This window comes from Carettochelys insculpta, chromosome 20 (genome assembly GCF_033958435.1).
Source record: "Carettochelys insculpta isolate YL-2023 chromosome 20, ASM3395843v1, whole genome shotgun sequence".
Classification (NCBI taxonomy): domain Eukaryota; kingdom Metazoa; phylum Chordata; order Testudines; family Carettochelyidae; genus Carettochelys; species Carettochelys insculpta.
The window spans coordinates 3,907,731-3,935,300 of NC_134156.1; the positions used below are offsets into that span (position 1 = coordinate 3,907,731).

At 47.2% G+C, this 27,570-nt stretch overlaps 1 protein-coding gene across 1 annotated transcript in view; it reads left to right on the forward strand.

Moving 5' to 3' along the window:
* Positions 1-27,570, forward strand: part of LOC142023740 (heparan sulfate glucosamine 3-O-sulfotransferase 3A1-like) — a 196,487-nt gene that overhangs the window by 81,052 nt on the left and 87,865 nt on the right. Inside the window, exon 2 of the mRNA XM_075015012.1 lies at positions 10,197-11,094. Within this exon, the coding sequence (XP_074871113.1) occupies positions 10,197-11,094 (898 nt within the window). The remainder of the gene's footprint in view (positions 1-10,196; positions 11,095-27,570) is intronic.

A 27,570-nucleotide genomic window follows, 5' to 3' on the forward strand; every position in this document is an offset into this window, starting at 1 on the left:
ATGCCAGGATCTGAGTTTGTCTCTGTCACTCCCTAGTCCAGCAGAAAGAAGCATTCCTTGTCACTGCTTTGATTGAATTTGTTAGCACTTTACCTATTGCAATCCACCCCACCTGGCCAAACCAAGAGTCTTGTTATCTGGGGCGGTCGCCAGCCTGGATCCTCAGCCAGAATTGAGCAGGAACCCTGATGCAAAACCTTTCAAGGAGAAAGGGACATCTTAGCAGAAACATCATGGAGAGCCAAGATGATCCAGTGAATGCACTGGGAGCCTGGATCAGAATAATGTGCATGAGAGATATACCATGATTTCACATCTGGGTTTTGCCACCCACCACAGTCCCAATTAAGTTCAGGAGAGTTTCAATCTGGGGTTTGGGTCTACCCTCTCAGAGCCCCATTAACTAAGTGGGCTTTGGCTCAGGCCTGTTGTGATGAGAGCGCGTTTGGTTTTCTTTCATAGCTTCTCACCATCTGCCATTATTTCAGGCTTCTCACCTATACATCTCAAAGCATTTTACTAAGGTATTTGAGCATTGTTAGCTCTATTTCACAGAAACTGAGGCAGAGGGTGGTGATGTCAATTGCTCTGAGTTCCAGAGGAAGCCTCAGGGTGAAGATGGGGAGGGAGGACCCTGGTGTTGTGGCTCCCACTTCCGTAACCTGTCCTCAAGAACTTGCTGCAAATTCCCCTGATATTGGCAGTGGAAAGATACCTGGTATTTTAATCCAGGACTGTGAATCAGATATAGAGTTCAATTTTCCTTGTGTGGTTTGGCTTGGACTTCTTTAAAAACTGAGAATATTTTAAAAATGAAGCACCCCGAGTGGTATTTACTGCCATTTCAGAGTGTGCTGAATTGTGATTGTATCCAACCAGCAGCACTGGTCAGCTGGACACGAGAAAAGCAACACACAAACAGTGGTAATAAACCAGAGAAGTAACTGTTTCAAAATCACCTGACTGGCCGCAGGAAAGTGTCTAGTCCCCATCATAGCTAATAAAGCTGTCTCGAGTGACCCGTACAAAGTGATATCAGGGAACAGTTTGTGGGCTTCCTTTGCAGAACTCTGGTAAATATTTACCAGCAGTAACTGAAGGCTGTAATTAATGTTAGAGGTGGGCTGATAATTCAGCTTGCCAGACAATCCCAAGTAACACACTGCTCCATGAATGAAGTTTGCACAAAGAGGAGGTTGTACTCACATGCCAACCTGGCCTGTCTTGTGGCTTTTGTCAAGGTGCGGGAGATACTGAGTTACTGGGACACCGACTTGTCCATGAAATATACAGACTGTGTATGTGGCAGCCCCAAATGCAGGGGAGTGTATGTGTGTGATGAGCACAAACACCCACCATATCCGGTTTCTCTCTCTTCCTCTCTGCTGCACTGTGCAGGTGGAGCTTGCAGGGTCTGATGGAGGAACTCAAGGCAGCCTGGGAGCTGTAGTTCTGTGGTGAGCTCCCTGCTTGAGAGCTAGCCCTGGAGGAGAGAAAGGATTACACTTCCCAGCATGCCCTTGGCTGCTAGCAAGAGGAAAGGGAAGGGACAAATATTTTGGACTCTTGTTTTTCACTGACAATATGACATCAAGATCCCAGGAGATAATTTCTATAAAATGTTTGTTGCTGTGTGCATGTATAGTACTTTATAACAAAATTATTTTACCAATCACCATTTCCACTCAAAATTTTCATTAACCTCACTTATCTACAATCATTGCATGACTATTTTGAACTCCTTTATATTTACAATATTGCTGTCCACGTTTAAAAAAAGGCACCCCACACATTCCTGTAAGCAGGAATTTTTGTGAGGAAGTCTGTGTGTGTCACAGCTAGCTTCAGATGTGAAACACTTGGCATGACTCAGTAATAGTAGGACCTATTTTATATTTGTTTTATATGGAAACTGCCTTTCATCCAAGGCTCTCCAGGTGCTTTGCACACATGAATTAACTCATAAAATACTTTTGCCAGGCACAGAGTGGTTCACTGCCCTTTCCTCTGCTCTGGGGGCTCCACTTCACAGGCTGCAGTGCAGGAGGGATGGGAAGGAAGGCAGATTCCTCTCCTTGGCTCTGTAGCTGCTTGCTTCTGGGACAGTAGAAAGGACAAGGATGCAGCCATTCCTGGTTCTATGTAGGCCACACAAAGAGAGTTGTAGAGGTAGATTCTTGCACTTGACCTCTCTAGAAACCCATTGAAGGGCCAAGAAAATGCTGACCTCTGTGAATTGACACAAGCAGGGGTAAGTAAGAGCATTGCAAAGGTGCATGGATATGACATAACCCTTCATGCCAGTCACTGTGGTTGTGTCGGTTGGGCTCTGGGCCATGTGGCTCGATGACTGTATGGCTGCAGCATGTGAGGACTTAGCAGACTGGTCTCAAGACAAGGCCTCTGTCCCACAGAGGAGCAGATGCTCTTATGTATATTTGGTCTTTAAACGACATTGGAATAGTAACATGCAAGATACTGGCTTGTAACTTCTATGAGTTGTGTGTCCAAGGCAGTGAGTGGCTTGTGAGCTGCATTAGTTTTTTAGCATCAGAATCTGGAGAAGATTGTATGTGAAGATAAGAATCCAATGCAGCTCTTCAGATGTTATTCAGTAACATGCTAACGCACAGGCATAACAGCAAGCTTGGGACTGGTCCCACTGCAGCCATGGGCTACTGGTGGGTTTAAGGGATCGCACATGCTAAAATTTCCTGTAGAATCAGGGACAGGAATGCAGGCTGGTAGGCAGGAGTTTCTGTGTGTGGGTTTTTTGTAAACATGGACTACCACCCCCACAACCTCGGCTCTCCAGAGGGCCCATCCACTGTCCCCCTGCTCTGCTCCAGCCACTCCTGGTTTGCCTCCACTCCACCCCTGCTAGGCCCAAAGAGCATCCCACTCCCCACTTGGCTCAAACATGCCATCACCTCAGCCCTGCTCAGACTGAACCCCCTGCAAGGCCCCTACAATCCCCCACCCCAGCCCGCACACAGTCCCCTACTCAGCCTGAACACACAACCCCTCAACCCAAAAACCCCACCCCTCACCCAAACAGCCTGACCCTTCCCTTAGCCCAAACACCTCACCTCCCCATCCCCTCTCTGACTGAACAACCCCCCATATCCCAACATCCCCCATCCAAAGAGTCTCCCCCTCAGCCCAAGCCCCCCACCAGCTTATCCCAAAGATGCCCCTGGTTATGCCGGAGGGGAAGAAGATTATCTGGGGCAGAAATTAAATTAGATTCAGACTCTTAGAGTACCCTGAACTAAACCATACAGTCTCCAGCCTGCTTGCTCCTGATGCTGTACTTCCTGATACAGTGCAGTGCAGTGTCTCACGTTAACTAGGGAAGGGCTCTTAGTGCAGCAATGCAGGTGAAGCACCTAGCAAGGAGGTTTGGAGTACATGATGTACTGGGCATTCACCACCTCCTAGCTCATCTCCTCGGGGAGCGAAGGGTTACAAAAGGTGGGAGAGCAGACCCTGCCCCATGCAAGGCTGTAAATACAGTGCCCTCTGCTGTGCTTGGCAGTGTAGGGCCTTTCGCCATTTATTTCATGTTTCCCAGGAAAATGGACCCCATCATGGCCCTTCCAGTCCCAGCTGGTGTTGCTAAAGGCCAGCATGTGCTTTGATGAGCAGTGAAATAGCAAACAAAGTTGCCATTTAAAGTGTCATCATTCAGCATCTGAGCTGGCATTCACTGAAAAGAATGGGGCAGGTCAAACAGTGGACCTTCGAGGTCAGGCTCTCTGCAAACTCAGACAGGCACTGCTGTGCTGGGTACACTCAGGTCCTGCTTTTAAGATATCTTGGCTAACAAAGCAGCTGGAGACTTCTTTTAAAAAACTGAAATGGAAACTCAGACTGCGGCGAAAGATGGAAATTCCCAGCTGGGCACCCACCCCTTTCTCCAGCTGGTCCTGGGCATGCTGGGACCTGTTGGCAGAACTGATTTTACAGGATATTTGATCGGTTGGAAGGCTATGGAAACCCGTGTAATAAACCACCAGCTTCCATATCATATGGAAAGGTGTGGGAATCAGTCTGGTTTACAGGCTCATTAGAACTTTAGATCCATTTCCCCCCCCCGCCCCCCCCCAAGTTGTATTCTGTACAACAGAATGCAGCATTCAGGGCCAAAGTCTCTCCTCCCTTATTGGAATCACACGGAGTCTCAGGGAGGGCACAATCCACTTCTTTGGCTCTGTAGAAATCAGTAGCGTGCCTGGGACAACCAAGTCACTGATCACAGCACAAAGTTTTTCTATCAAGAAGCTGGAAAGGTTTTGAATCCTGTTCTGCCTCCTCGTCTTACTGGCACTTATTAATTCATGGGCAGGTGTTCCTACCTCAGCATCTCCCAGATGTCCCCTCTCCTTACACCAGCTTGCTAGTCATGCTGGTTTATCTTTATTCCCTGCCTGGGACAGGGTATCGGATACCAGGTGGGTGAAGCTGATTTTCAGCCCTGGATACAGACAACAGGCTTAAGGGGACACTGCCTCCTGCAGCAGCTAAAGCAAGATTTTCCAGTGCACTCTTGGTATTCTGCTCAGAGAATTACCACCTGCTTTCCTGCAAGCCATACACCCAGGATAACTTAGTGTGTGCATACCGATACTGACTATGCTGGTGACTGATCTGGCGGGGGAGCAGGGTCTGCTTTCCTTAAATTATCCATTTCGCTTCAGAAAAACCTATAAATCACATTTTTCTAGGGGAAAAACACTCATTTTCTGATAAATTTGATGTAGAGTCATAGTGCTTAAGGCCAAAGGACCATTGAATCCTGTAGCCTGACCTCCTGTGTATATCACAGGCCAGCAGCACCCCCTAACAACTGAAATGAGACCCACAGCAGACCAGGTGATACGGGCCACAGGCGTGAGTCAGGTGCGTCAGTGCTCAGGGATTCCACAATGGCAGGGAAACGAGTGAGTCATCCCAGACAATCCTGGCAAGTGACCCACATGCACATGCAGAGGAAGGTGAGAGAGCCCCTGAGAAGGAAATGAGCTTCTGGGTGAGATGTACACAATGGGCCAGATCCTGAGCTAATGTGAACCAGCGTAGCTGCCCTGGAGTCAGTCTCAGTGACCTACTCATCTCCACCAGACAAGGAGCTGTCCTCACTCTGTCAAACCCCCACCCACTAAGGATGCACCTAGTCTCATTTGCTGGTAGAGATCAAGGAAAAATTAGAAACCCAGAACAATCCTGGCCTGTTGTTCCATTGAGCTCTGTGCCAATCCCATCAGAATGTTCCTCCAGTAAAACACCAGGTCATCTTTCATCCTGGCGGTCTTAGTGGCTCCCAACCTCTTCATGAGAGTGGACCCCCAGTCAACCTCACAAACCTCCAATCACCCCCCCCCCAAAACTGTTCGCATACCTCCCCCAAAGCCAATTCTAGCCATTACATACATGTCACTAAATGAAACAGGATCCATAACATAGAATTTTGGACAGCAGTTAATATCATTATTGGAAGATGTTTCATTTAAATACAATAATTGGATGTAACTTTGCAATTTATTTAAAACTTATTGTCTATGATTATTTTTATTTTGTTCACAGACCCCCCTGCAATACCCTCATGGACCTATGGGTTTTCCCCCTGCATTGAAGGAAAGCAAGGGATATTTGCAGACCACAGAGCCCTGAGACCCCAACTGCTCCGATCCAAGATGAAAACCCAATGGGACAAAGCCAGAGTGCAAGAGAAAGCTCTGCAGCCCAGTGATCCATGCAACAGCATTTGCTTTCCAAGGGCCAGCTTTAAATATGTCTCCAGCTGGATCACCCATGCTATGAGTTGGGTGGCCTCACTGGAATTTTTCGCAGACAATACGTACGTCCACACAATTCAGAGGCAAAAAGCCCTTGAACTTTCAGTGCAGTTTCAAGGAGGGGAAAGCCCAGGAGATTACTGATCAATAGAGGATTTGGGTAAAACAGGACCCTCTATTGACTCCTCTCCTCCCGGCTCTCAAATCCTCAGGCTGCTGCTGGCCCATCCCCATTAGCTATTGTCTCTATTCATTCTAAATGAAGGGGCTTTTGTCACACAAACCACTTCGGGGTCAGCCTGCCCCTTGCTTATTAATCTGGCTCTCTCTCCTCTGTTCATCACCCCACCTCCCCGGTACAATGGGATATTTTTTTCTGGGATAATTTCCTGACACCAAGCAACTCCCTTTGGCTTCCACCCTTATAATGAGATGTCAGGATGTGCAGCCCTCCATGCCCCTGTCGCCTCACCCCCAAATTCCCAATTTAATGCCTGGTCCTATCACCATTAGGGGAGTTGCTAGTTTAAAAAAAAAATAGTGACATGCCATTGGAGGCTGTCATTGGCCACCCATTAACGACACATCCAAGGCATAATGTGCTGTAACTTGCAGGCCCACAGACTCCTAAATAGGTTGGAACAAACCTTCTTAAGTTAGAGAACATGTGCAAATGGGAGTCCTGCTTCTAGGCACCTAACACCCGTCTGCTGGGACCCACTTTTCAGATGGTGTCTGCTCAGCACTTCCCACAAATCAGGTCCCTTTATGGTGCCTCTTAATTTGTAACCCTGCCAAAACTGAGCACCCCTCCCCGCCACTAACCACTTTTGAAGATGTCGACTGTATTTGCAGATCGTAGAACAGATCTTCTCCCATTGAAGTCAGCAAGTGTCTTGCCGTTAACTTCAGTGGGAGAACCGTGCTCATTGCCAGAAATGGGACAAAGAGAAACATTTACAGTAATATCATTTAGTTGGGCTGGGGCCAGACACGGGATGGATCAATTCCCCCAACAAGGAGAAGCCAAAGAAACTAGTGAGTTGGTGTGGGCAGTGCTCTCTGATCTGTAAGTAACATTAGCACCAGTATCTGCTGGTCAGGCAGGGCAGTACGATTCCAGGCTAAGGACAAAGGCCTGAGAATAACTAGTCCTAAGATCCGTTCCCAGCTGTGCTCTGACTTGGAGGGCTATTTCACCTCCTAATGCTTCGGTTCCCATTGGTAAAAAGGTGGATAAAGATGCTCAACCACCCTTGAAAAGAGCTCTGAAATTTACTGATGAAACACATTATGTCCCTGATTCAGCAAAAGCCTCATGCAGTTTACTCTAAGCATGTGCTGAAGTTCCATTGACTTCAATGGGCTTTAGATCAAGTCTTGCAACTCCTAAGCACTAAAAACATTTTAACAATGAACTTCTTCCATTTCACTCCTTTTCCTTCCAAAAAAAAGTTTGCCTGAGTGACTAAAGAAAAACAATGTTTTCTGAGATTCAGCTGTAAACAAGGAATCTGGTTGAGAAAATACTGTGATCAGCTCAGGAACCAGCCCTTTAGCACCTGCAGAATTTTATACTTCTTTTTCGTTTATTTATAACATCTTTAACATTAATAAGCAATTTAAATGAGGAGGAGGAGAAGAAGAAAGTGAAACAAAGACATGTGGAAACTCAAACTGGATTACACTGGCAATCAATCAATGTCAGTCTCTGGCTGTAAAATGAACTTCCAAGGAAGATTAGATGGATCCAGAGCCTTTAGGGTCTTTCAGAAATCACCCGCAAAAGCTTTTTCCCCTAATAACTTGAATAACATTCACAGCTTCACATACCTGCTTGTGTTTCCCTTAAAGAAACCTGCCCCACACAAGGCATTCTGGAACCCAAACAGACTGAACACCCCTTTGTCTGAAGTGTAAACTTCCTGAAATATCACAAGAATTGCTCTGAAATAGGATTATTTTGTACTGAAACTGAAACGGTTGAATAGTAACAAAGAGGAAGCCGTGCTAGTCTATACACTATCAAAACAAAAAGCAGTCAAGTAGCACTTTTTGCTAGTCTTTAAAGTGCTACTTGACTGCTTTTTGTTTTGAAACAGTTGAGTTACTTATGTTCAGGAATATAAAAAAAACAAATTGTACTCACCTAATATTTCTAACAGTAGAAGTACCGTATCCAGGAGCATTTACACCCAGAAGCATGAATTTTGAATAGAAATGTCAATGACACTTAACCCTGAATCACAATTAGTGCCAAACTCTGCCTCCAGATCCCTGCCTTTTACTCTAAATGAAATGAATGGGACTTGTGCATGCACACCCAAGATGCCCCCGTGTCAATGAGCTCTTGGATGGAAGCTTCACTTTTGCTCTTTCTTGATTTTGTTGCCCTCCCTCTACAGTAAAATAACACTTTTATTCTGGAACTGTCTGGAAAAGAGTAACAACCAGGGTGTAGAATTCTAACTGTGTCATGGGCATCTGACGAAGTGGATCTTTGGCTATGAAAGCTTATACTCAATAAACCTGTTAGTCTGTAAAGTGCCACAGGATTTCTCGTTCTTTTTGTGGATAAAGACTAACACAGCTACTCCTCTGAGACTTGAAAGCTGTCTTAAATTGATCAGATTTGTTATATAGGATCTGCTTCCAATATCACCGAAGTAGCTAAGTTTGTTTGGTGACTTCTGTCGGCTTTGTATTGGATACATTTACAAAACATTTAGGGATTTAAGGATGCAGATGGATTCTAGCTGGAGTTAAATGCCTACCATCTTCAGGCCCTTTAGTAAATACTACTAGGTGCAACATTATGCATCTTAAAGTACCTAAGTACCTCAGAAAATCTTGCCTGTGGTCCATAAAGTAGTTTCCTAATTTTAGATAAGCAACCTTCTCTGGTTACCATGTATCAGGAGTGGGACGAGAGGCTGGAAATTGTACATTAAGGATGTTTCTTTGCTAAATGAGAAAAAAAGTTGTCAAATTTCTAAGCAGACCTAATAAAGGCATTCATTGTAAATATTTGTTATGTATTGTAGTCTGATTTCTGTCTGCAGCCATAACCCATGCTGCAGATAGCTAAATAATATTCATTGCATTTTTTTTCTCTTCATTCAATAATCTGAAAATGCACAAGCTTTACTTCCAAGTAGCTGAAGTTTATTGCTTGGCTAGATTCACATCACATAAACAGAAGAAAAGATCTAAGTCCAGTGTTCCATGTGCAAGTTTCCTTAAAAACTCTGTAATGTATGGCAAACATTTCACATTAAAAGGACATTCCCACAGGCAATGAAATAATGGACCTCTTAGTATCAGACATTTCAGGCATGAAGCTGATAGCTATTTTCAACATGTTATTTATTCTCACAGGATAATACATACTGAAAGCAATACATTTATATTTATCATAAACTGAGAGCCCCCTCAAGCAATCAATCCTGAAAGCACAAAGTCCATTGAAATAATTGGGACTGTACCTGGTTTCAGGACTTCGTGTGCCTTGTAAATTGCCTCCTGCTAGCCTGCAACCAGAATCCTGAAAGGATTTATGCAGGAGACTAATTTCACACATTTACAGTGTTCCCTGTAAGCTCAGCACTAGGTGGCTGCCCAGGAGAGATTTAGGTGCCACTCAGCTGATTAGCGGAGAGCTCACAGCACCCACAACTAGCAGCATGTTTCTATTGGGGTGCTCAGCCCCCATGCCTTGGTGCACATAACAAAATTTTGTCCACCCATCGATGGAAAATATTAGTGGGAACCCTGCTGAGTAGTCTTATTGACTTTAGTGGGACGACTGGTTTATGTAAAGGTACTCATGTTCATAAATGTTTGCAAGATCAGGGCCTAAATCACAAATGTGTGCTCCTACACCCCCATGATGGATAGAACATGAAAACCTAGATGGATGGATGCGTACAAAGCCAGATCTGGGTGGGGCTGTCTTGCCCCGAGGGGAAAGGGAGTTTCACAGAACCGAGAGCCTTTTCCCACAATTCTGAACCAGCTCGCAATGAAATTCTAGAAGACGGCTTAAAGGAGAGTTCTGCAGAAATCATGGAAACCCCATCGACCCTAACAGGTGAGATCCTGTGTGCAGAACGGTTCAGCGCTCCTGTCGAGTGCTGGGGAGAGCACACAATCCTCCGGGAGGCTTTCACACCGCACTAGAAAGTAAACCAGTCACTGTGCAGCTGGACAGGGCTTTAGCCCAACGCCTGCAGAACCCCAGGGCCTGGCTCCAGAGCCCCCCTACGCCCAATCTTACCGGCGCCTCCTCCCTACAGAGAAGCCAACTGCGGGTTGGTTCAGCGGCAGCCCGCAGACGCTGGGGGCGAGTTACGAGCTGTTCCCCCCCGCCCCCCGGTCTGCCCGAGCTTGTGCCGACAGGACCGTGGCGCCGGTGGGGGCTGCGAGAGCCGGCGAGCAGGGGCGGGGTGCGGAGCGCAGCCCACGCCCCTCTGCCCCCATTGGAGCGCCAGCCGGGCTGCCCGCCCCCCGGCTCTGCGCTCCGCAGCGCCCCGGCTGCGGGGCGCGTCCCGCTCGCTGCCTTCGCAGAAGTTTGCTCCGGCTGCACGTGCGGCCGCAGCCGGCGGGGCGGTGACAGCAGCCCCCGGCCAGGGGCGGGTCGCAGCCTGCGGGCGCGCTCGTCGCTGCGGAGCCCCGCGGCTGATGCCCCCCTGAAGCCTCGCCCTGCAGAGCCCCCAGGCGGCCGCGCCGGCTCGGGGCGGGGGCGATGCGGCCCGGGGCGGCCCGGCTCCCCGCCGCTGGCCGCTGGGGGGCCGCCTAGCATGGCCGGGAGCGGGCCGCCTGCCCCCGCCGCCGGCCCCGAGCCCCTGCCCCGCGGCGTCCTCAGGAAGCTGCTGCTCATGCTCATGTCCCTGCTCACCTCCCTCTACGTGTGCTACTGCCTGGCCCCGCGCTGCCCCGGCCCGCCCGCGCCCCTGCTGGCGGCCGCCCCCCAACGCGGCGGGCCGCTGCCGGGCTCCCCAGCCGCGCTGCCTCCCTGGCAGGCCCGGCGGAGGCGGCCGAGGCCGCGGCGGCGGCCCGAGGCGCCCGGCCGGGGCGCGGGGTCGGGCGGCGGCGGCGGCGGGGAGCCCCCCGGCGCGCTGGCGCTGCTGCTGGGCGAGGGCAGCAAGCGGCTGCCGCAGGCCATCATCGTGGGCGTGAAGAAGGGCGGCACACGGGCGCTGCTGGAGTTCCTGCGGGTGCACCCCGACGTGCGGGCCGCCGGCGCCGAGCCCCACTTCTTCGACCGCGGCTACGAGCGGGGCCTCGCCTGGTACAGGTAGGGGAGGGCCGGCCGGGGCGGAGGTTCCCTGCCCAGCCCTGACCCCCAGCGCCCCCATACCCTCCCCGTCCTGCTCCGGTAGCCTAGAACCCCCCTCCCCGACCCCTCCCCCCGGCCTGGAACCCCGATTTCCAACCCCTCCCCCCGGCCTGGAACCCTGATGTCCAACCCCTCCCCACGCTCTGGAACCCCAACCCCCATAGCCCCCAGGCCCTCCCCGTCCTGCTCCGGCAGCCTGGAACCCCAATCTCTAACCCCTCCCCACGGCCTGGAACCCCAATCCCCATAGCCCCCAGACCCTCCCCCTTTTCTGCTCCCCGTACCCTGGAACCCCCATCACCCACGCCTCCCCACAGCATGGAACCCCAACCCCCATAGCCCCCAGACCCTCCCCCTCATCTGCTCACCGTAACCTGGAACCCTCATCACCCATGCCTCCCCATAGCCTGGAACCCCAACCCCTATAGCCCCCAGACCCTCCCCTCCTCCTGCTCCCTGTAGCCTGGAACCCCAATACCCAACCCCCATGGCCCTGCTCCCCAAACCCCCACCAGCCCTGATCCCCAAAACTACTGTAGCCCTTAGATTTGCTCCCATAGCCCTGATCCCTAAAGACACCCCATAGCCCCAGCCCCTATGGTGCCTCACTGCCCTTTATTTCTATAGCACTGATCATCGCCACCACCATGTCCCTCAACGGGTGTCACTGCCTGGCCATAGCGCACACAGAGGGGCATGATGATCATCCTTTCTATATGGCTGATAATCATGATTCCCTCTCCCCTGGTCCCTGTAGCCCCCAGCTTCCCAGCCCCGACCCCCAAAGGCGCTCCTCAGCCTCATAGTGCCCCCTTCCAACCCTGATCTCAAAGCTTCTTCTGCTCTCCAGTGTCCTGCCTCCCTTCCCAAATGCCCGCTTGGGTCAGGTCATGGGACAGCATCAGCAATGTCTCATTTGTCCTCAGTTCCACCAGCAAGGTGGATACAGGGTTGGGGAGGGAACGGGGAAACAGCACCCCACTTTTCCTAATCCTGTCCGGGTAGGGGGAATCCCAGGTGTGTGGTGCCCACAGAAAACTAAGGAGGGTTTCTCTCCGGGACAGTCAGCTCCTGAAACAGGCTTCAAAAGTTTTCAGCCACTTAGCGTGAATGATCCTCTTAGTGACTGGCTTGTTTTCTTCCCAGGGCTTCTTAGTGATTAAAACAAACAGAAAAGCTACACACACTCAGACCTTCTCCCGCTCCTTGTTAAGGAAGGGAAGGGCCATGTAAGGGGTGTTTTGGAAATGGTTGGGATGTTTTAAGGTATATTTTGAAGGCTAAGAGTAAGTTGATGCTACAAAATTAAGTTAACATAAACTATGTCGAAATACAGCCACTGCAATTACTGGAGGAGTGGGTCTGTCCCATGACAGCAGCTCACCTAGTAAATAAATGTGTTAGTCTTTAAAGTGCTACATGACTGCTGGTTTGTTTTGTTAGAATACAGACGGACACGGCCACCTCTCTGGAGTTACTGCATCAGTTTTACCTGTCCACACTACGCTCCCTGGAGTGTAGGGAACGGGTAGAGTGAGGGTGGGGTGATGGCAAAGTATAGGCATGAAGAAGCAGACAGGAATGGGGTCTCTTGCAGATGTGGAATTAAATCAGGGTAGTGGACAGATTATATCAGAAGAAGTGACGCTTTAGTGTAGATGCATGCAGAGTTAGGGAGACATAAGTTGCCTTATGTCAGGTTACGTCTGTAGTATAGACCTGGCACAAGTTATCCAGTAAACTCTCATATCTGGCAGCCCTGGGATCAGGAGATTGCAGGATATTTAAATATTCTGGATAATAGAGAGGTATACCTAGCATTGCATAACACGAAAGAAAAACAAGATTATATATAAAGAAACAGAAATGTGGGCAGAGTACTTTATTTACCAACAACAGTGGTAATGTACATGGTAAACTAATACTGTATTTGCTGTATTTATTTGTGTTTACTTTTGCTATACTGTACGTAGGGAAAAAGTAATTGGCCTTCTAAATCCATGGTTGAGAGTTCAATCCTTGAGGGGGCCACTTAGGGATCTGGGGCAAATAAATTTTATTTAAAAAAAAACGAGAGGGGTGGGAGAGGAGGGGATGGTGCTTGGGCCAGCGAAGAGAGCAGGGGACTGGACTCGATGACCTCCAGAGGTCCCTTTCAGTTCTATGAGATGTGTGTAACTAACATTTACTTGTGGTTAAAATGGTTAAAACTTACGGTTATGTGAAAGTTCTGGATGATAGAGTGTTGGATTTGAAAGAGTTTACTGTATATGGTCTAACTATATTTCGAAAGTCAGGGCTAATGTCCTATCATTTGTGTTTTTCTGCTATGGCGATCTTAAAGACTTTTAAAAAATCAAGTGAAATGCTGAGCTAAGAAGTTGCAGGCGTACTTCATACACATGATGGGATTCCTCAAGAGTGTAAAATTGAGAAAGTTTATTTGGCTGATAATGTTAGGTGACATTCTGGTGTGAATATTTCTTTAGAGAGTCTTCAAAATAAGTCTCCTTGCAAGAAAGCTGAACTTCTTGTGTTTTAAATTAAGTCTCATCGTAGAAAAACTAAACTGAGAAGTAGATGAAAACTTAGCTGTATGCTGGAGAGCCCTGCCTTTGTTCTTTTTTTGGTAAAATATCTGGCTCATCTTTCTTTTTAATGAGGAAAAATATTATGTACAGCAAAGTCTCAAAACAAAGTTCTCTTAAACTTACTGTTCTATTTGTAGAATAAGGTAGTAATCCCTGGAAAAAAAAATTATGTAAGGCTGTATTTTTAAGGAACAACTCAGTGTGGAAATAAATATGTTATCAGATATTACAGAATAAAACAAATGAACGTGAAAAGCCCTTAAGAACCCAGAACCTTTAAAAATATATTTCCTTCATGTTAAGTGTGAAGAAAACCGTAAATTACATCCATATAATTTTAGCCAATCTGAGTATTAATAAAATGTTTAGTGATTGCAAGTGTTAAGATGTTTTTGTTTTGTGTTTTGCTAAAGTAATTAATTTTTCATTAACAAGAAAGGAAAATAAGTGGAAGCCCTTGACAATGAGAGAACAGAAATTAAAGCCACAGGCGGTATTCCCAGTGATATTAGTTAGTTTTTTTCCCCTGATGCGTCAGTAATTTAAAGTTAATAAAGTTGTGTCCTCTGGCAAATTCATATGAAAATGACTGGGAGGACAACTTATTCTCAGATCCAACTTTTGCACAATAGAAATATTGGGATTTTGCATCTGATAAAAAAAAGAAGGGACTTGAAGTCACCTTAAAACTTCTATCCAATTGACATTCAACTCTGTTGTTTTAGTGGAGGGCAGTACTGGGTTAAGACTGTGATGATTATAATGAAATCAGTATCGTCATAGTCAGAATCTAGCTGGAGTTTTGTGCAGTGCTTTTTTCAAAGGGAAGAGACCATGATACTTCCGTATGTCGTAATATGCAGAATGCACCTTATTTTCTCAGATTGCAGGGTGTGCTTTTTGTGTGAGAATAAAGATTTCCTTTTGCGAGGGCCAAAGCTGTCTGCAGAGTGGTATTTTTAGTGTGCACTTATCCAATTTTTCATGCATTGACTCTGTATCAGAAAGGAGACCTTCAAACCAAATCTGAAAACCTCAAGAACTTTAATCAGCTCTTGACTTTGAAAAATAAACACGTGGCTTTGGAACAGGTCTGCCATTATTTGTGGTGGGTAATTCAGGAAATCTGTTTCTTCGATAGAGGATTCCTTGAGTCATCACAGAGGAGATGGCACTGGATTAGCCCAGTCCAGGAAGTCTTGTGTGAGCACAGATGACAAAATCATATCATATACCAGACATATATGTTATTGCAGAATGGATTTCTCTTAGTTGAGGGTATTTAATTGTCAGAATTTGGGCTGGATCTGCTAGCTCTTGCCCAAGTGAACAGTTCCCCCCAGGCTCTTTGTGTAATCACTGTGTTCTACCATTTGATACTTGAGTGTTTACATTAATTGCTTCTGTTCTCTAGCTGTCCAGGCTGAGTTTCACTGTTTTGCTTGTACAGTGCATTCTTTGTGTGGGATTATTCATTACAAGGGCCCCAAACCTGCAACCCTTACTCCTGGGAGTAATCCTTACTAACATGGAGCTCCAGAGATGTCAGAACCGCATGGTCAGAAAATCAGCAATCAGTTAAACGGCTCCATTTAATCACATTATTTTTAAAAAAATCTTTACATGCATTTGTCGTACTCTTTGAGTCCCACCAAATACTGGGAATATTGCCATATGTTTGCTAGTATCTCTTGATTGCTTGTCTTTGGAGTCACCATCTTAGGTTTCAGATTTATTTTTATTTTCAAGCAGGCAGACTAAACAGCACCATTACAGGATATAAACATTTTAGTTCACTTTTGGTAGCCTTAGGGAATCTCCATGGACACTGAATGCCTTACCTAAAACGTAACAAAAAGGGCCAGGGTCATTATGCTGAAATAGAAAAGCCTTTTGATGCTAATATTCATAGATGTTTATTGACAGTGGCAGTGAAATAGCAGACCAAAGGGAAGAGTCAGGGAAGCAGTGGATTTTACATGTTTCATGAAGTTGCTGTCTTTGGACTCTTGAGAGACTGTATATTAGACTCTATAATATTGTTTAAATACAGATTTGACTGTATATTGTCTCAACAGTGCCCCTCACAGGCTGAAAAGAAAAGCAGCTCTGATCACAGAGACTAATGGATGATTTGGATCTATTTGGAGTAACATGCAACCGCTACTAAAGTTCATCTTTTATCGTGAGAGCCTTTAATAGGGAGGTCAGTGTTTGGGGAGCCAGAAGTGCAGCAAGATCAGATTATTTTTAATCGATGGATTAAAGTGTACGATAGCAAGCTCCAAAGTCAGGGAGCTTGCAGCAAAGCTGTGAAGTCCCAACATTTTCTGTGATTCCAGACAGTAAATGTAACTGATCTAAAATGCTGTATGTTAAATCAAGTGGAATAATCACCTCTCCTCTTAGGCTGCATTGCGTCTGTTTTAAAGGCAGCTGCTCTTATGTAAAAACACAATCACAGAGACTACAGTATTTGGGAGGTATGATACCTACATGTGCATTTGCCTGTGAGTCGAATATCCAGAGACGTTCAGAGCCTACAACAGCTTTCTCCATTTCAGTTTTGCAAAGACTCAGTTCATGAGGGAAGGAAGGAGGGAATACTGCCCACAATGGTCTCATTGACTTTAAAACGCAGAAATCCCTGCTCTCGTCCTGAACAAGTCTATTGAGTTGACAGAGTTCAATAGCAGGTGAGCCTGTGTTTTAACAGAGCTACTGCCCTGTCTCTCTGACACGTGACTGTATAGAGCCTGGGGGAAACTTCAAGTTTATGGGGTTAATGCAGTTGAGCAAGAAACGTCTGAAAGAAAAATGTGTTTGAGCCTCCCTGTTTCTGACCCGTTGCTAGCTGTGCACCACCTCAGTCACCCATCGGAATGTCTTCATGCTGCCAGTCATAGAGACTTATTTATTTAATATGTTTTAATCTCCCTGCCTTTGTAATGTTGCAGCCACTTGCACTAGAGAAAGCCGGGCTAATGTCATTAAGCTACAGTGTTCTGCAAGAGATGAAGGATTTCTCTGGCGGGGGTAGTGGGATGGCGGGCATTTCTTCCCTGATGTCTCAAGATCTAGGAAGTCCCGTGTCTTTGTATCAATATCCTTTTGGGTTTTTACCAATGTGACCATTAATGCAGGAGGGTCAACCCGAGCCGAGAGTCGTTCAGTTCCTGAAAAGGATGGGAGGAAAACCTCAGAGCAGCTGGGAGCAGCTGTAATGGGCCCCCTTGTGCTGTGACTTTCCCAGCCCCTGTGCCTCAAGCCCTGGGTCACACACGCACAGTTTGAGGTGAAATGTGAGCCTCTGGGATTGGAGGTCCTGTGTCCAGAGCTTGTCTGGACAGCATAGCTCAAAGGAATGGAGTGGGAGCCATTCGCCACTCGGCCAGTGAGCAGAGGGAGCATATGCATTTTGGGTAGAATTACATGTTTTCAAGGAGGGAAATATTTTAAAAAGAACTAGCATGAGGCCGGAGGAGTGAGAGCTGCCCAGATCAGACCAGATGGCCCAACCATCCTGAGTAAAGCACTGCTCAGAGCAAACAACTTGCTGTAAATCCCTAAAGCCCTCTTCACTCTCAGGGGAGATGCTTTAGCGATTGGGAGCCGCAACCATCCACACTCATACTGCTAGGCCTAGTAGGGAGATTTTATGTCCCGTACCCATTTCCTCAGGCTAAATGAGATTTTTTCCCCTTCATCACACAGTGTGGCTGACAGTCATTTGTTTCTAGTTGTTGATGGGTCCCCACCGCGAGTCTTTATGTAGTTTGTATTCTCTGTGGCCTGTTAATGACATTACGGCATTTGATTCTCTTTTTAATTCCTGGTTTATGTACACGGGCAGTATGTGCTCAGTGTTGGAAGTTTGGCCATGAAAGCTGATGTAAGCTTCCCTATATTTGTATTCAAGGATGGTGGTGTTTGGTTTTTGTCTGGTTCCTTGGTTCCAAGCGTGGGTTTGTGTTGTGAAGGCTGGAGTGCAGGAAAACTTAACGGCATGAAAGCCAAACTGGACATGTTTGGGGGGAAGGTGCCTCATTTTATGAACTCTGCCATTTCCCAAACATGATGGCATTGCCTGCAGACTGCACCAGTGATTCTGAACCTACTTATATTGAGCTTAGCGGGGTAGAAAAGATAGTGGGTTCCCTGATTTGTGTGTGTGCGTACTGCAGTAGGGGATTACAAACCCTTGGTGCTGCACAGACAGAGCCAAAAGCCAATCCGTGCCCCAATGGGATTGCAGTACAGACAAGAGACAACTGGTCAGACTGAGAGGGGAGTACAATGAGACAGTTTTGGCCAGCGTGAGGGAGAGTGGTCCGAGTACACTGACTGTTGTTGAGATTTTTGTAGGTCTTGTGGCAAAGGAGAGGTCTCAAGGAGGTGAATACAGTAAGGTTGATTTGTGGCCATTTCAAGGAAGCTGAGGGATAGCAGGAAGCTCATTTGAAAATGTGGCAAGTGGGCGATGAAGGCTGCTGTCTTCAAATGCAGCATAAGAAAAAGACGGACATCATCAGAGAGAGAAAGGGTTGGTCAGCAGTTCACGCACTACGCTTGTCTCAGGAGACCAGGCTCAGATCCCTGCTGTGTTGCAGACTTCCTGTGTGACCTTGGGCAAATTGCTTAGCTACTCTGTGTCTTAGTTTTTGCATCTGCAGAATCTGAGGTTGCTTGGGAGTCTTTAGGTAGTTTTCCTCGCATCTCTTCACTGTGTGATGTTGAGCGCCATCTAGTGTATTTCCATGGCGGAAAATTAAAGGAGCAACATTTGATTCCACATCCCTAGCACTTGGTGGGGCCCAAACTTAACGCTGGGTGGATAATGTTTTGGGGGAATAAGCCATAGGGTGTGTTTTGGTTGTTTTGGTTCTTTTCAAATAAATATCACTGCTGATTTCTTGCCTAAGGGGATTTCCTTTCATTTCTAGCCATGTAGGGTAACTCGTTGTTTACATCAGCAGGTTTGTGACTGGGCTAGGTTTTCAAAAGACCCTTGGTCCCAGGTAGGTAGAGTTGGCAGTCAGATGTTCTTGAGTGCCCCGCACCCATCAGCTCACATTGCAATTCTTGCAACCAGGTTTCCCTTGCAGAGCTGGCAGCTCTTTCAGAAGCGTGGCCTCGTGTCTGAATGTCTGCATGGGAGTGGAGCTTTGTTGAAGACTCAGTTTTGTTTGTAGGTGCTGAGCAGTCTGGGCCTGATATATCAAAGATTTTCTGCGGCTAAACTCTCTGTGCCCAGTTTCATGGAAATCCAGTGTTGAAATGCCATTTGGCTGTCATGGGAAGGGATTAAATCCATTTTCCTGCCATTAAGACTGAGGATATGCCCACGCAGCAGCAGGGCCATGTAATTTCCAGCTTGGGTAGGCATGCAAGTGATAGCGCTGCTTGTGCTCGTGCCCAAAAATAGCAGTGTGATTGCAATTACATGGGTAGCATCTTGAGTGAATGACCCAAGAATGTACCTTAGGGGAAGGCAGGGTCAGACTCAGGCAGCTCACCTGGGGGTCTGTCTACTGTAGGAGATTGCACTGACAGAAGCGGGGTTTCCATCAGTGTAGGATCAGCACTTCCCCAAACAAAGCTAGTTGTGGTGGTAGAGACCCTCTTAGAATCAAAGAATTATAAGATTGGAGGTGATCAAGTCGTGTCTTCCCCCCTCCCTCCCGCTCAAAGCAGGACCAATCCCAACTAAATCATCTCAGCCAGGGCTTTGTCAAGCCTGGGCTTAGAGACCTCTAGAGATGGAGATTGCGCCACCTCTCTAGGTAACCCATTCCAGTGCTTCACCACCCTCCTGGTGAAATAGATTTCCCCAATATCCAAGCTAGACCTCCCCCACTGCAACAAGAGACCATTGCTCCTTGTTCTGTCATTTGTCACCACTGAGGACAGCCTCTCTCCATCCTCTTCGCAATTCTCCTTCAGGTAGTTGAAGGCTGTCATCACATCCCCCTCACTCTTCTATAGGTAAAATACGCCTAAATCCCTCCTCGTGAGTCACGTGCTCCAGCCCCCAAATCATTTTTGTTGCCCTCTGCTGGACTTGCTCCCTTGCATCCATATCCTTTTGGTAATGGGAGCAGGGGGCCGAATTGGACACACTATTCCAAATGTGGCAATTTGGTAGGCCTAGCTGTGGAGTCACTGGAGGTTGTCAGCTCAGCTGTGCCAGTCCAGGTGTGTTTGTGTTCACTGCCCCCTCCTCCCCCCGATGGACATGGCTTTGCTAGGTAACTCTTCAGGGTAGACCAGACCTTTGTGGGGTTTTGGTGAAAGCTTCAGCACAGCCAGGGCTTGTCTAGACCCAAGTTGGGAAGTGCAGTGGCAGCAGAAGAGGGATAGACTTACCTCCATTTGTATTGAGTAGCTGGTCCTATCTTTGATCTTCCAAACTCTCACTTACCCAGATATCTGTCACAGAGGCCACTAGTGCTGGTATGTTCAGGGGGACTCTGCTTGTAATTTGTATTGTGTCTTTGGTCCCTGGGTATGACCTGGCTCCACTCAGGCAATGACAGAATTCCTGTTCACGTCACTGGAGCCAGGATTTTGTCCCCATGTCGTTTGAAGCATAATAAGAGGAATCGTTTCTTTCCCAAGTGCTCAGCAGAGGTGAGTGTTGAGAAAACCTGAGGATAAAAATGCTGTCCGATCTCTCTCCTGTACACATTAACACTTCGTAGAGACTAATTATGTTTTTCTTTCCCTAGAGAATATTGGAGTAACCCAAACTGTGTGTGCTGAAAGAGGAGGAGGAAGGGGATAAGGGGAGAAGACGTGATTGTTGTGGTCATAAATCTTTGCAAATTCTCATTAAGTGCCTTTATTATAGAAGGGAAGCGGATTAGGTTGCAGCTGTAGTTACATTCCTGGGGACAGCCTTACAGCACTTACTCACAGGAGGAGCCCAGAGTAAATTGGTTTGGCTAGGTGTGTGAATAGGGACTGGAGGATTGCACCCTTGCAGTTTAGCGATATATACTTATTCGCTTCCTCACCCCAGATTTCTCTGTTTCAAGCCCTCTTGGCGCACATCTACTTTCTGGAAAATTCAATCGCTAGGCAAAGATTCCACACAGTTTGCAAATGAAGGGACCTGATCCTGGTAGCCTGATGGGAGGAATCCTTACTCACAGGGAGTAAGCCTGTTGGCTCCACCTTCATTCCTCATCCAAGTAATCAGAATTAGGCCCCTAATCAGAGAGTAAATGAACGTAGTTTTGCAGTCGAATTATTCTTGGTGTTTCTTTTTTTATCAACTATGTGGTTCTGCAAGGTTCTCCTGGCTTTGTTCCTGTCATGGTCATTGCTTTCTTGTCTTTGCAGAGAAGTTTATAAAGTAATTTTCCTGTTGCAGCACCATCTGTTGCAGTGCTGTTGTCTGCATGTCCCCAGTCTTCTGGATTCTACAAATCTCGTTCCTTGTTTACTGCTGCAACAGAGGACACTGCAAAAAGAAGACAAAAAATCCCCACTTCAGCCTGTGGGATGCTTTGGAAGCCAGAAACTGCGTTTGGCATTGATTTCTTGTTTAGGGTTTTTCGATGCTTTACCGCAGGGGTGCTTGACTGTTGCAACACATTTATTTAAACAACTTCATCATAACTGGTTGGCTGGAAGAAATGGCCAATAGGCAATAAACTTGCCATCATACTTATGACTGTGCATAAAGGGTAAATAAAAAAAAATAGATGAACATAAAATAATTCCAATTTTTTTAATTCATAAAAAAGTTGAGAAACAGAACTCTGCTTAGCGCCAAGGGTACATATACCTCTGGTTGAGCACCACTGGTCTGGTGGGCTGAAGGGTTTGATTTCAATGAGAGTTTTGCTCGTGCTGGGATTGCAGTTTGGTTTATTGTGATACGGTTTGGTTTTGCTCAATTTCAATAAGGAAGATTTTGTTTGTGATGTTTTAATATATTCTTCTGCAGTGTGGGACACTCCAATCGCATGTCACTGGGGAGAACTGGTGGAAAAAATTTTAGTGGAACAGGTTGTTTGTTGGGAAAGACAGCTTCATTCACATTGAAAGTTTTTGTGGGAACGTGTTGATCGTCAATGAATCTATAGATGGAAAGCGTTGAAAGAAATCATTTTGATGTTTGTGTTTTTTGTTTTGTTAACGTCAGAGCTTTTCACTACAGCTTTTTTGTTTCACCTTTGATAAGATCTTAATTTGTTGTATTGAATATGATATACTATTTCATATCATCCTGTGTTGATGGTACCAAACGGAACTGTTTTGACTGGTCCCAAATTATGTTTATTAGTGTTTGTTCCATGAGAAATTTTGAACTGTTGTACTTCCCTGCAGGACAGAAATTTCACATTCTGACTGGCTAAAGCGAGGAATACCAGGACTGTAAAGAGCAATGCCAACCGGTTTAGCTTCACTTTTCAGAGAATGCTAAATGTTGAATGTCAACAAACACCTCATACACCAGTGAATAGAATGTTGTAAAGCCCCTTCAGATTTATGGAACTGCAGTACCCTTATATATGCAGACATATTTTCTCCATCTGCAGACTGCCCCACAGATTCACAGGGCCCATGCAAACTTCAGCGAAGTTAATGGAAATAGTCCTGTTGATTTCAATGACGGCTGGGTTAGTCTAGAGTCTAGGGGTACAGATACACTTACCAGAAGATCAGTGTGTTGGTGGTCGGTCTTCCAGGGTTTGATTTAGCACACCGAGTGAAGCCGCATTGTATTAAACCATTAGGGCTCCACAGTCACCCCCTGGTACTCCTAAACAGTAAGGAGTGAGGGAAGTCAACAAGGGAGTTTCTCTGGTCAACCTCCTGCTCTGAGCACAGCAGAAGAAATAGATTTTGGAGACACCAACTCCGGCTATGCAGTTCATGTAGCTGGAGTTGCATATCTTACATTGATTTTTCTTGGTACCGTAGACCTAGCCTGAGTATTATCTCTGGGAGTAGTGGTATTCAGGGCAGTGGAGGCCATGCTCCATCATTGCACCGGAGAATTGAGACACATGTGGAGATCTTTCAGAATGCAGGGATGTCCGGGCCAAGGATGGACTCCTCTGTGCTGTTCTCCACTGACCGCTTTGATCCACGACTGGGGCTCCTGGGTGCAACGACAATAGTGGTGTGTTAACCCTCGTGCAGCCCCTTGGAAATGTTTCCTCTCCCTCCTTTACCAATGATAACAGCTTCCCCATTGTGGTAATACTTTGCCCTTTTGATGTTCAGAGTCGCATTCAGACATTGACTAATGAGTCTTCAACGTACTCATCAGGTAATTGGAATTATCATAATCTTCATTTTACAGATGGGCAAACTGAGGCAGGAAGGTATATTGACTAGCTCATGGTCAACTAGTAAGTCAGAGGCAGAGCTGGTGCTACAACATAGGACCTCTTGCTGCCTAGGCATGTAATAGCAGTTGTTGTTTTCTTGTTGTGGTGGGGTGGGGGAGCGCCAAGGCAGGTGAAAGATGTGGAGGTGAGGTTCTGTTGGGCAGTGTCTTTCCAGCGTGGTGTTCCCAGTGTACGGTCGGAGGTGCTACCTTTCATTCTATAGCGGACATAGTGGTCCTTCTGCTTGAGGTCATTGAAAGTTCTCCTGACTCCTTTTACACAGCGTCAGTCCTGTTGTCCTGGCTGTCGGCCAGCTCAGGTAATTCTAGTCTCCATCCCTAAAAATTGATCCAGTGGTTACAAGCGGCTGCACTACTGTTTGTTCCCGCTTCCCAAACTGATGGGCGCTTTTGACCAGCATCCACTGATTGCTGGATTCCAGCCCAGGGCTGGTGAATTTCAGTGGTTGGGAAGTGATCCTTTGCCTGCAATCTACAAAACAATTTAGGATCCATGCAGTGGCATTGGATGATAGGGGTGTTTTGGCAGAGCCTGGCCGCTCACAGTATGGATGTTAATATTTATTTATGGCTTTTCTCAGACTAGTATCTGAATGAAGGTGACTGTGAAATAATCAGGACAGTTTACATCCTTCAAAAGAAAGACCTAAAGCCAGGTATTGTCCCATTGAGTGCTCAGCGTTACCTCCGCTGCATCTGATATTATATTGGGCCACAAAGGCACATGGTCTTTCAGCTCTGATCACACAGGGAATGGGCACAGACTGTGTATACCACTTGTATAGCTAAGGAGAACATGTCTGGTGGCTTCTATAGACCACCTATGGCACACCTGAATCTCTTTGTCTGACTGCATCTGCTGGGTCACTGATTTTATGTGTATCTATTGCATAGGCCCCAGGCGAGATCATGACCTGATTTGCTTAGGTGCTGTGTAGGTATGTGGAAAGAGGTAGCCCCTGCCTTAAAGGGCTTGCAAATCAGTTAGACAAAGAGCAGCTTCAAGATGGGGAAAGAGTACGCTCCCACTGGGGCTGGCTGGCGCTCGGTGCCATGGTGGGGCTTCTTATGAACATGCGATGTGCATCACAGCAATAGAGCATCCGCAGTTGTCGGACAGGGTGTGCCGGCGGGGAAGGACTCCCAGCTCAGTTTGGAAGTGGGAGACAGGCAGGGGACCAAGAAAGGGGAAGGAGACTGGGGCTGTGTGTGGGGGGTGGGAGCAAAGGGGAGCCAGCAGCTGCTGCTGGTACAGAAAAGGATGGAAATCCAGAGTCTTGATTTGACAAGTTAAGGGACGGGGCTGGCAGGAAGCAGCGAGAGCAGATCGGAGATGAGAAGTCGTCACAAAGATCTCTGTGAGGTGGGACTTCATGTGGCCATGCAACAGTGAACCACCTAGTCCAGCACCCTGTCTCTTGCAGCCCCTTGCCCAGGCTGCTTCAAAGGACGAAGTCGATCCTCGTTCCCATTTCACTTGGCACCAGGGGGCTGTGTTCCTCTCTGACCCACTGGGCAGTTGGGGGCCCGCTCTCTGCTTGTGCCATTATGCTGAGAGCCCAAATCTCTCAGCACTATCCCCCCATCCCCTCCCAGCTGAGTTAATTAATACCGTGCCTGACACAAGTAGGTAAAGTGCATTATCTGGGGCTCTGCAGGGGATTAGTAAGGAAAGCATGAGTGTTCTGCTGTGCCCCTTGACAACAGAGTCTGCCAGTGTTTGCCATTAGACGCATGCCTCCCTCTTGTTCTCTGTGTACTCAAGTAACTGGCCATTATCTCCTTTAATCCTTGTAATAGCAGTGTCAGGGTGTCAAGGAGTCTCCATTGCCCAGGGGCGGCTGAGAGGGGGAAAACGGGATTGTGTGTTTGAGAAGGCCTGAGAGGGGGAGAGGTGGGGATTGCAAAAAGAGCAATTAGCTGGAGCTGTTCAAGCCTGGCCCTTGCTCCCCACACGACAGTTGGTTGGAACCAGGTTGGGGCCTCAATCGCCACTATAACCCAGAATGTGATTTCCTGCGAAGGGCAAATATTCAGTAGACCTATGAGGGACCCTGCACCTCCAGCTGATTAAGGTCGGGAGGGAGGTTCATTAGCAAAGGATGGTGGGTGCTTCCCCCCCCTGCCACCCGCCGCCTGTTGCTTCTGCAGTGCCTGCATGCAGCCTGTGCTGAGGGCCCCTCGCTTTCAGGGGCAATAAATTCACATTCATACTTTCAGGAATAAAGAACAGCAGGAAGTGCAAGCAGCTGGCTGCAGAGTCTCCGAAGGGGCCGAGACAGGGGAAGCACTTCACACTCTGACCCAAGTACGCTGCGCAAGTTGGATGGTGTTGGACGCTTCAAGTCAGGTTCAGCCTCGCCATTGGCAGACGCAGCTCCATGGAAGTTGTTTCAGTTGTGCCCGCGCCAGTCTGCCCTGCCTGCAGGGAGGCAGCAGGTCACTCGTCACTGGCAGGGCAGCATACAATATGTGGTCTAGTGGTGCTGCATTCAAACCTGCCTGGCTGTTCCTGACATTGCACATCAGGGCTTGGAGAAATCCCTGAGCCCCGGCTGAAAAGCGAGGCTGTATTTGCCGATTTCAGGGGTGAGTGTGTGTTTTTATAGGCTTCATCTGTTCATTGTTTCCTAATTACGGATGATGAGGAGGCCATTTGGCGAAGCGACAGCTAACGTCCAGATCCTGGCTTATGTATGGATGTCTCAGCTTCTGATGCACTCATCTCTGCAGTGCTGACATTCAAGTGTCTTTGCCTTCATCCGAAAACATACCGTTCAAAAATTAATACTCTGTCCCCAACTCATTCATACACATGCCCTTAACACCCACCCCAAAATCCAGGGCTGCCAGAGGGAAATCTCTGGTTACGAAACCCGCCCCACCCTTCCTCCAACCCACCTCATCAGCAAGTGATACTGCTCAACCAGGGCTCTTGCCCTGCTGAGATGTAAAAATTCCCCTACTCCAGGCTGTCTGCACAAGGCAGAGCAATCACTAGCAGATGGCTTCCTGCTTTTGTTGAAAGTGAAAGCAGTTTGCTTGCTTTAGCAGTTGGGACCTGCCAGCCCTCCTGGGCTACAGGCTGCTGGTTTTCAAGTTGTCTGAGTTTCTTCAATACATGAGATCCATTCTTTTATGTCATGGGTTTTTTTTGTTTTGTTTTGTTTTGTTTTTAAATATACAACTGTCTTCCTTGCCTAACTAAAGAATGATTTGTGGAGTCCAGCTTCCACCCAATTCTGATCTGTTATGTCATTTCCGCCTGTGCCTTGGTCCATTTCAGAACATCCACAGCTCATTCTGCAGCAGAGTGGATTCATTTTAAACCAAGGTGATCTAAATCACTGAAAGAGACCTTGAATTAAGTTAACCCATAAAACTAAGACTGACTGTACTTTGAGTATGCTTAATTTTGGAGTAAGCTCTGTAGAACTTACTGGTACTTTTTTTGAGAAAGCATATGCAGAATGGCATCATGTTGATGTAAAATAGGGCATAGACTTTATGGCTTGACCATTATGGCCTATGGCAATGATGTTCCAAAATAAGGGGCATGTATTATTTAATATAAAAAATCACAGTTGCAACTGGTAACTATATTTGTGTCTTCCTGTATGCTATACTTGTAGATTCCAAACCTAGTTAACTAATTAAAACAAGCCACAAGAATTAGGTAAACTAAGGCTGCGTCTACACGTGCACGCTACTTCGAAGTAGCGGCAGTAACTTCGAAATAGCGCCCGTCACGTCTACACGTGTTGGGCGCTATTTCGAAGTTGAAATCGACGTTAGGCGGCGAGACGTCGAAGTCGCTATCCCCATGAGCGGATGGGAATAGCGCCCTACTTCGACGTTCAACATCGAAGTAGGGACGTGTAGACGATCCGCGTCCCGCAACATCGAAATAGCGGGGTCCTCCATGGCGGCCATCAGCTGGGGGGTTGAGAGATACTCTCTCTCCAGCCCTTGCGGGGCTCTGTGGTCACCGTGGGCAGCAGCCCTTAGCCCAGGGCTTCTGGCTGCTGCTGCTGCAGCTGGGGGTCCGTGCTGTATATACAGGGTCTGCAACTAGTTGTTGGCTCTGTGTATCTTGCACTGTTTAATGAAAGTGTGTCTGGGAGGGGCCCTTTAAGGGAGCGGCTTGCTGTTGAGTCCGCCCCGTGACCCTGTCTGCAGCTGTGCCTGGCTCCCTTATTTCGATGTGTGCTACTTTGACGTGTAGACGTTCCCTCGTTGTGCCTATTTCGATGTTGGGCTGAGCAACGTCGAAGTTGAACATCGACGTTGCCAGCCCTGGAGGACGTGTAGACGTTATTCATCGAAATAGCCTATTTCGATGTCGCAATATCGAAATAAGCTATTTCGAAGTTGGGTGCACGTGTAGACGTAGCCTAAATGTTTTTTCCCTGACTACATCCAACACAGCAAACAGCTTGGGAATTCACTTGTCAAGTCACACTTATAGTAAAAGGC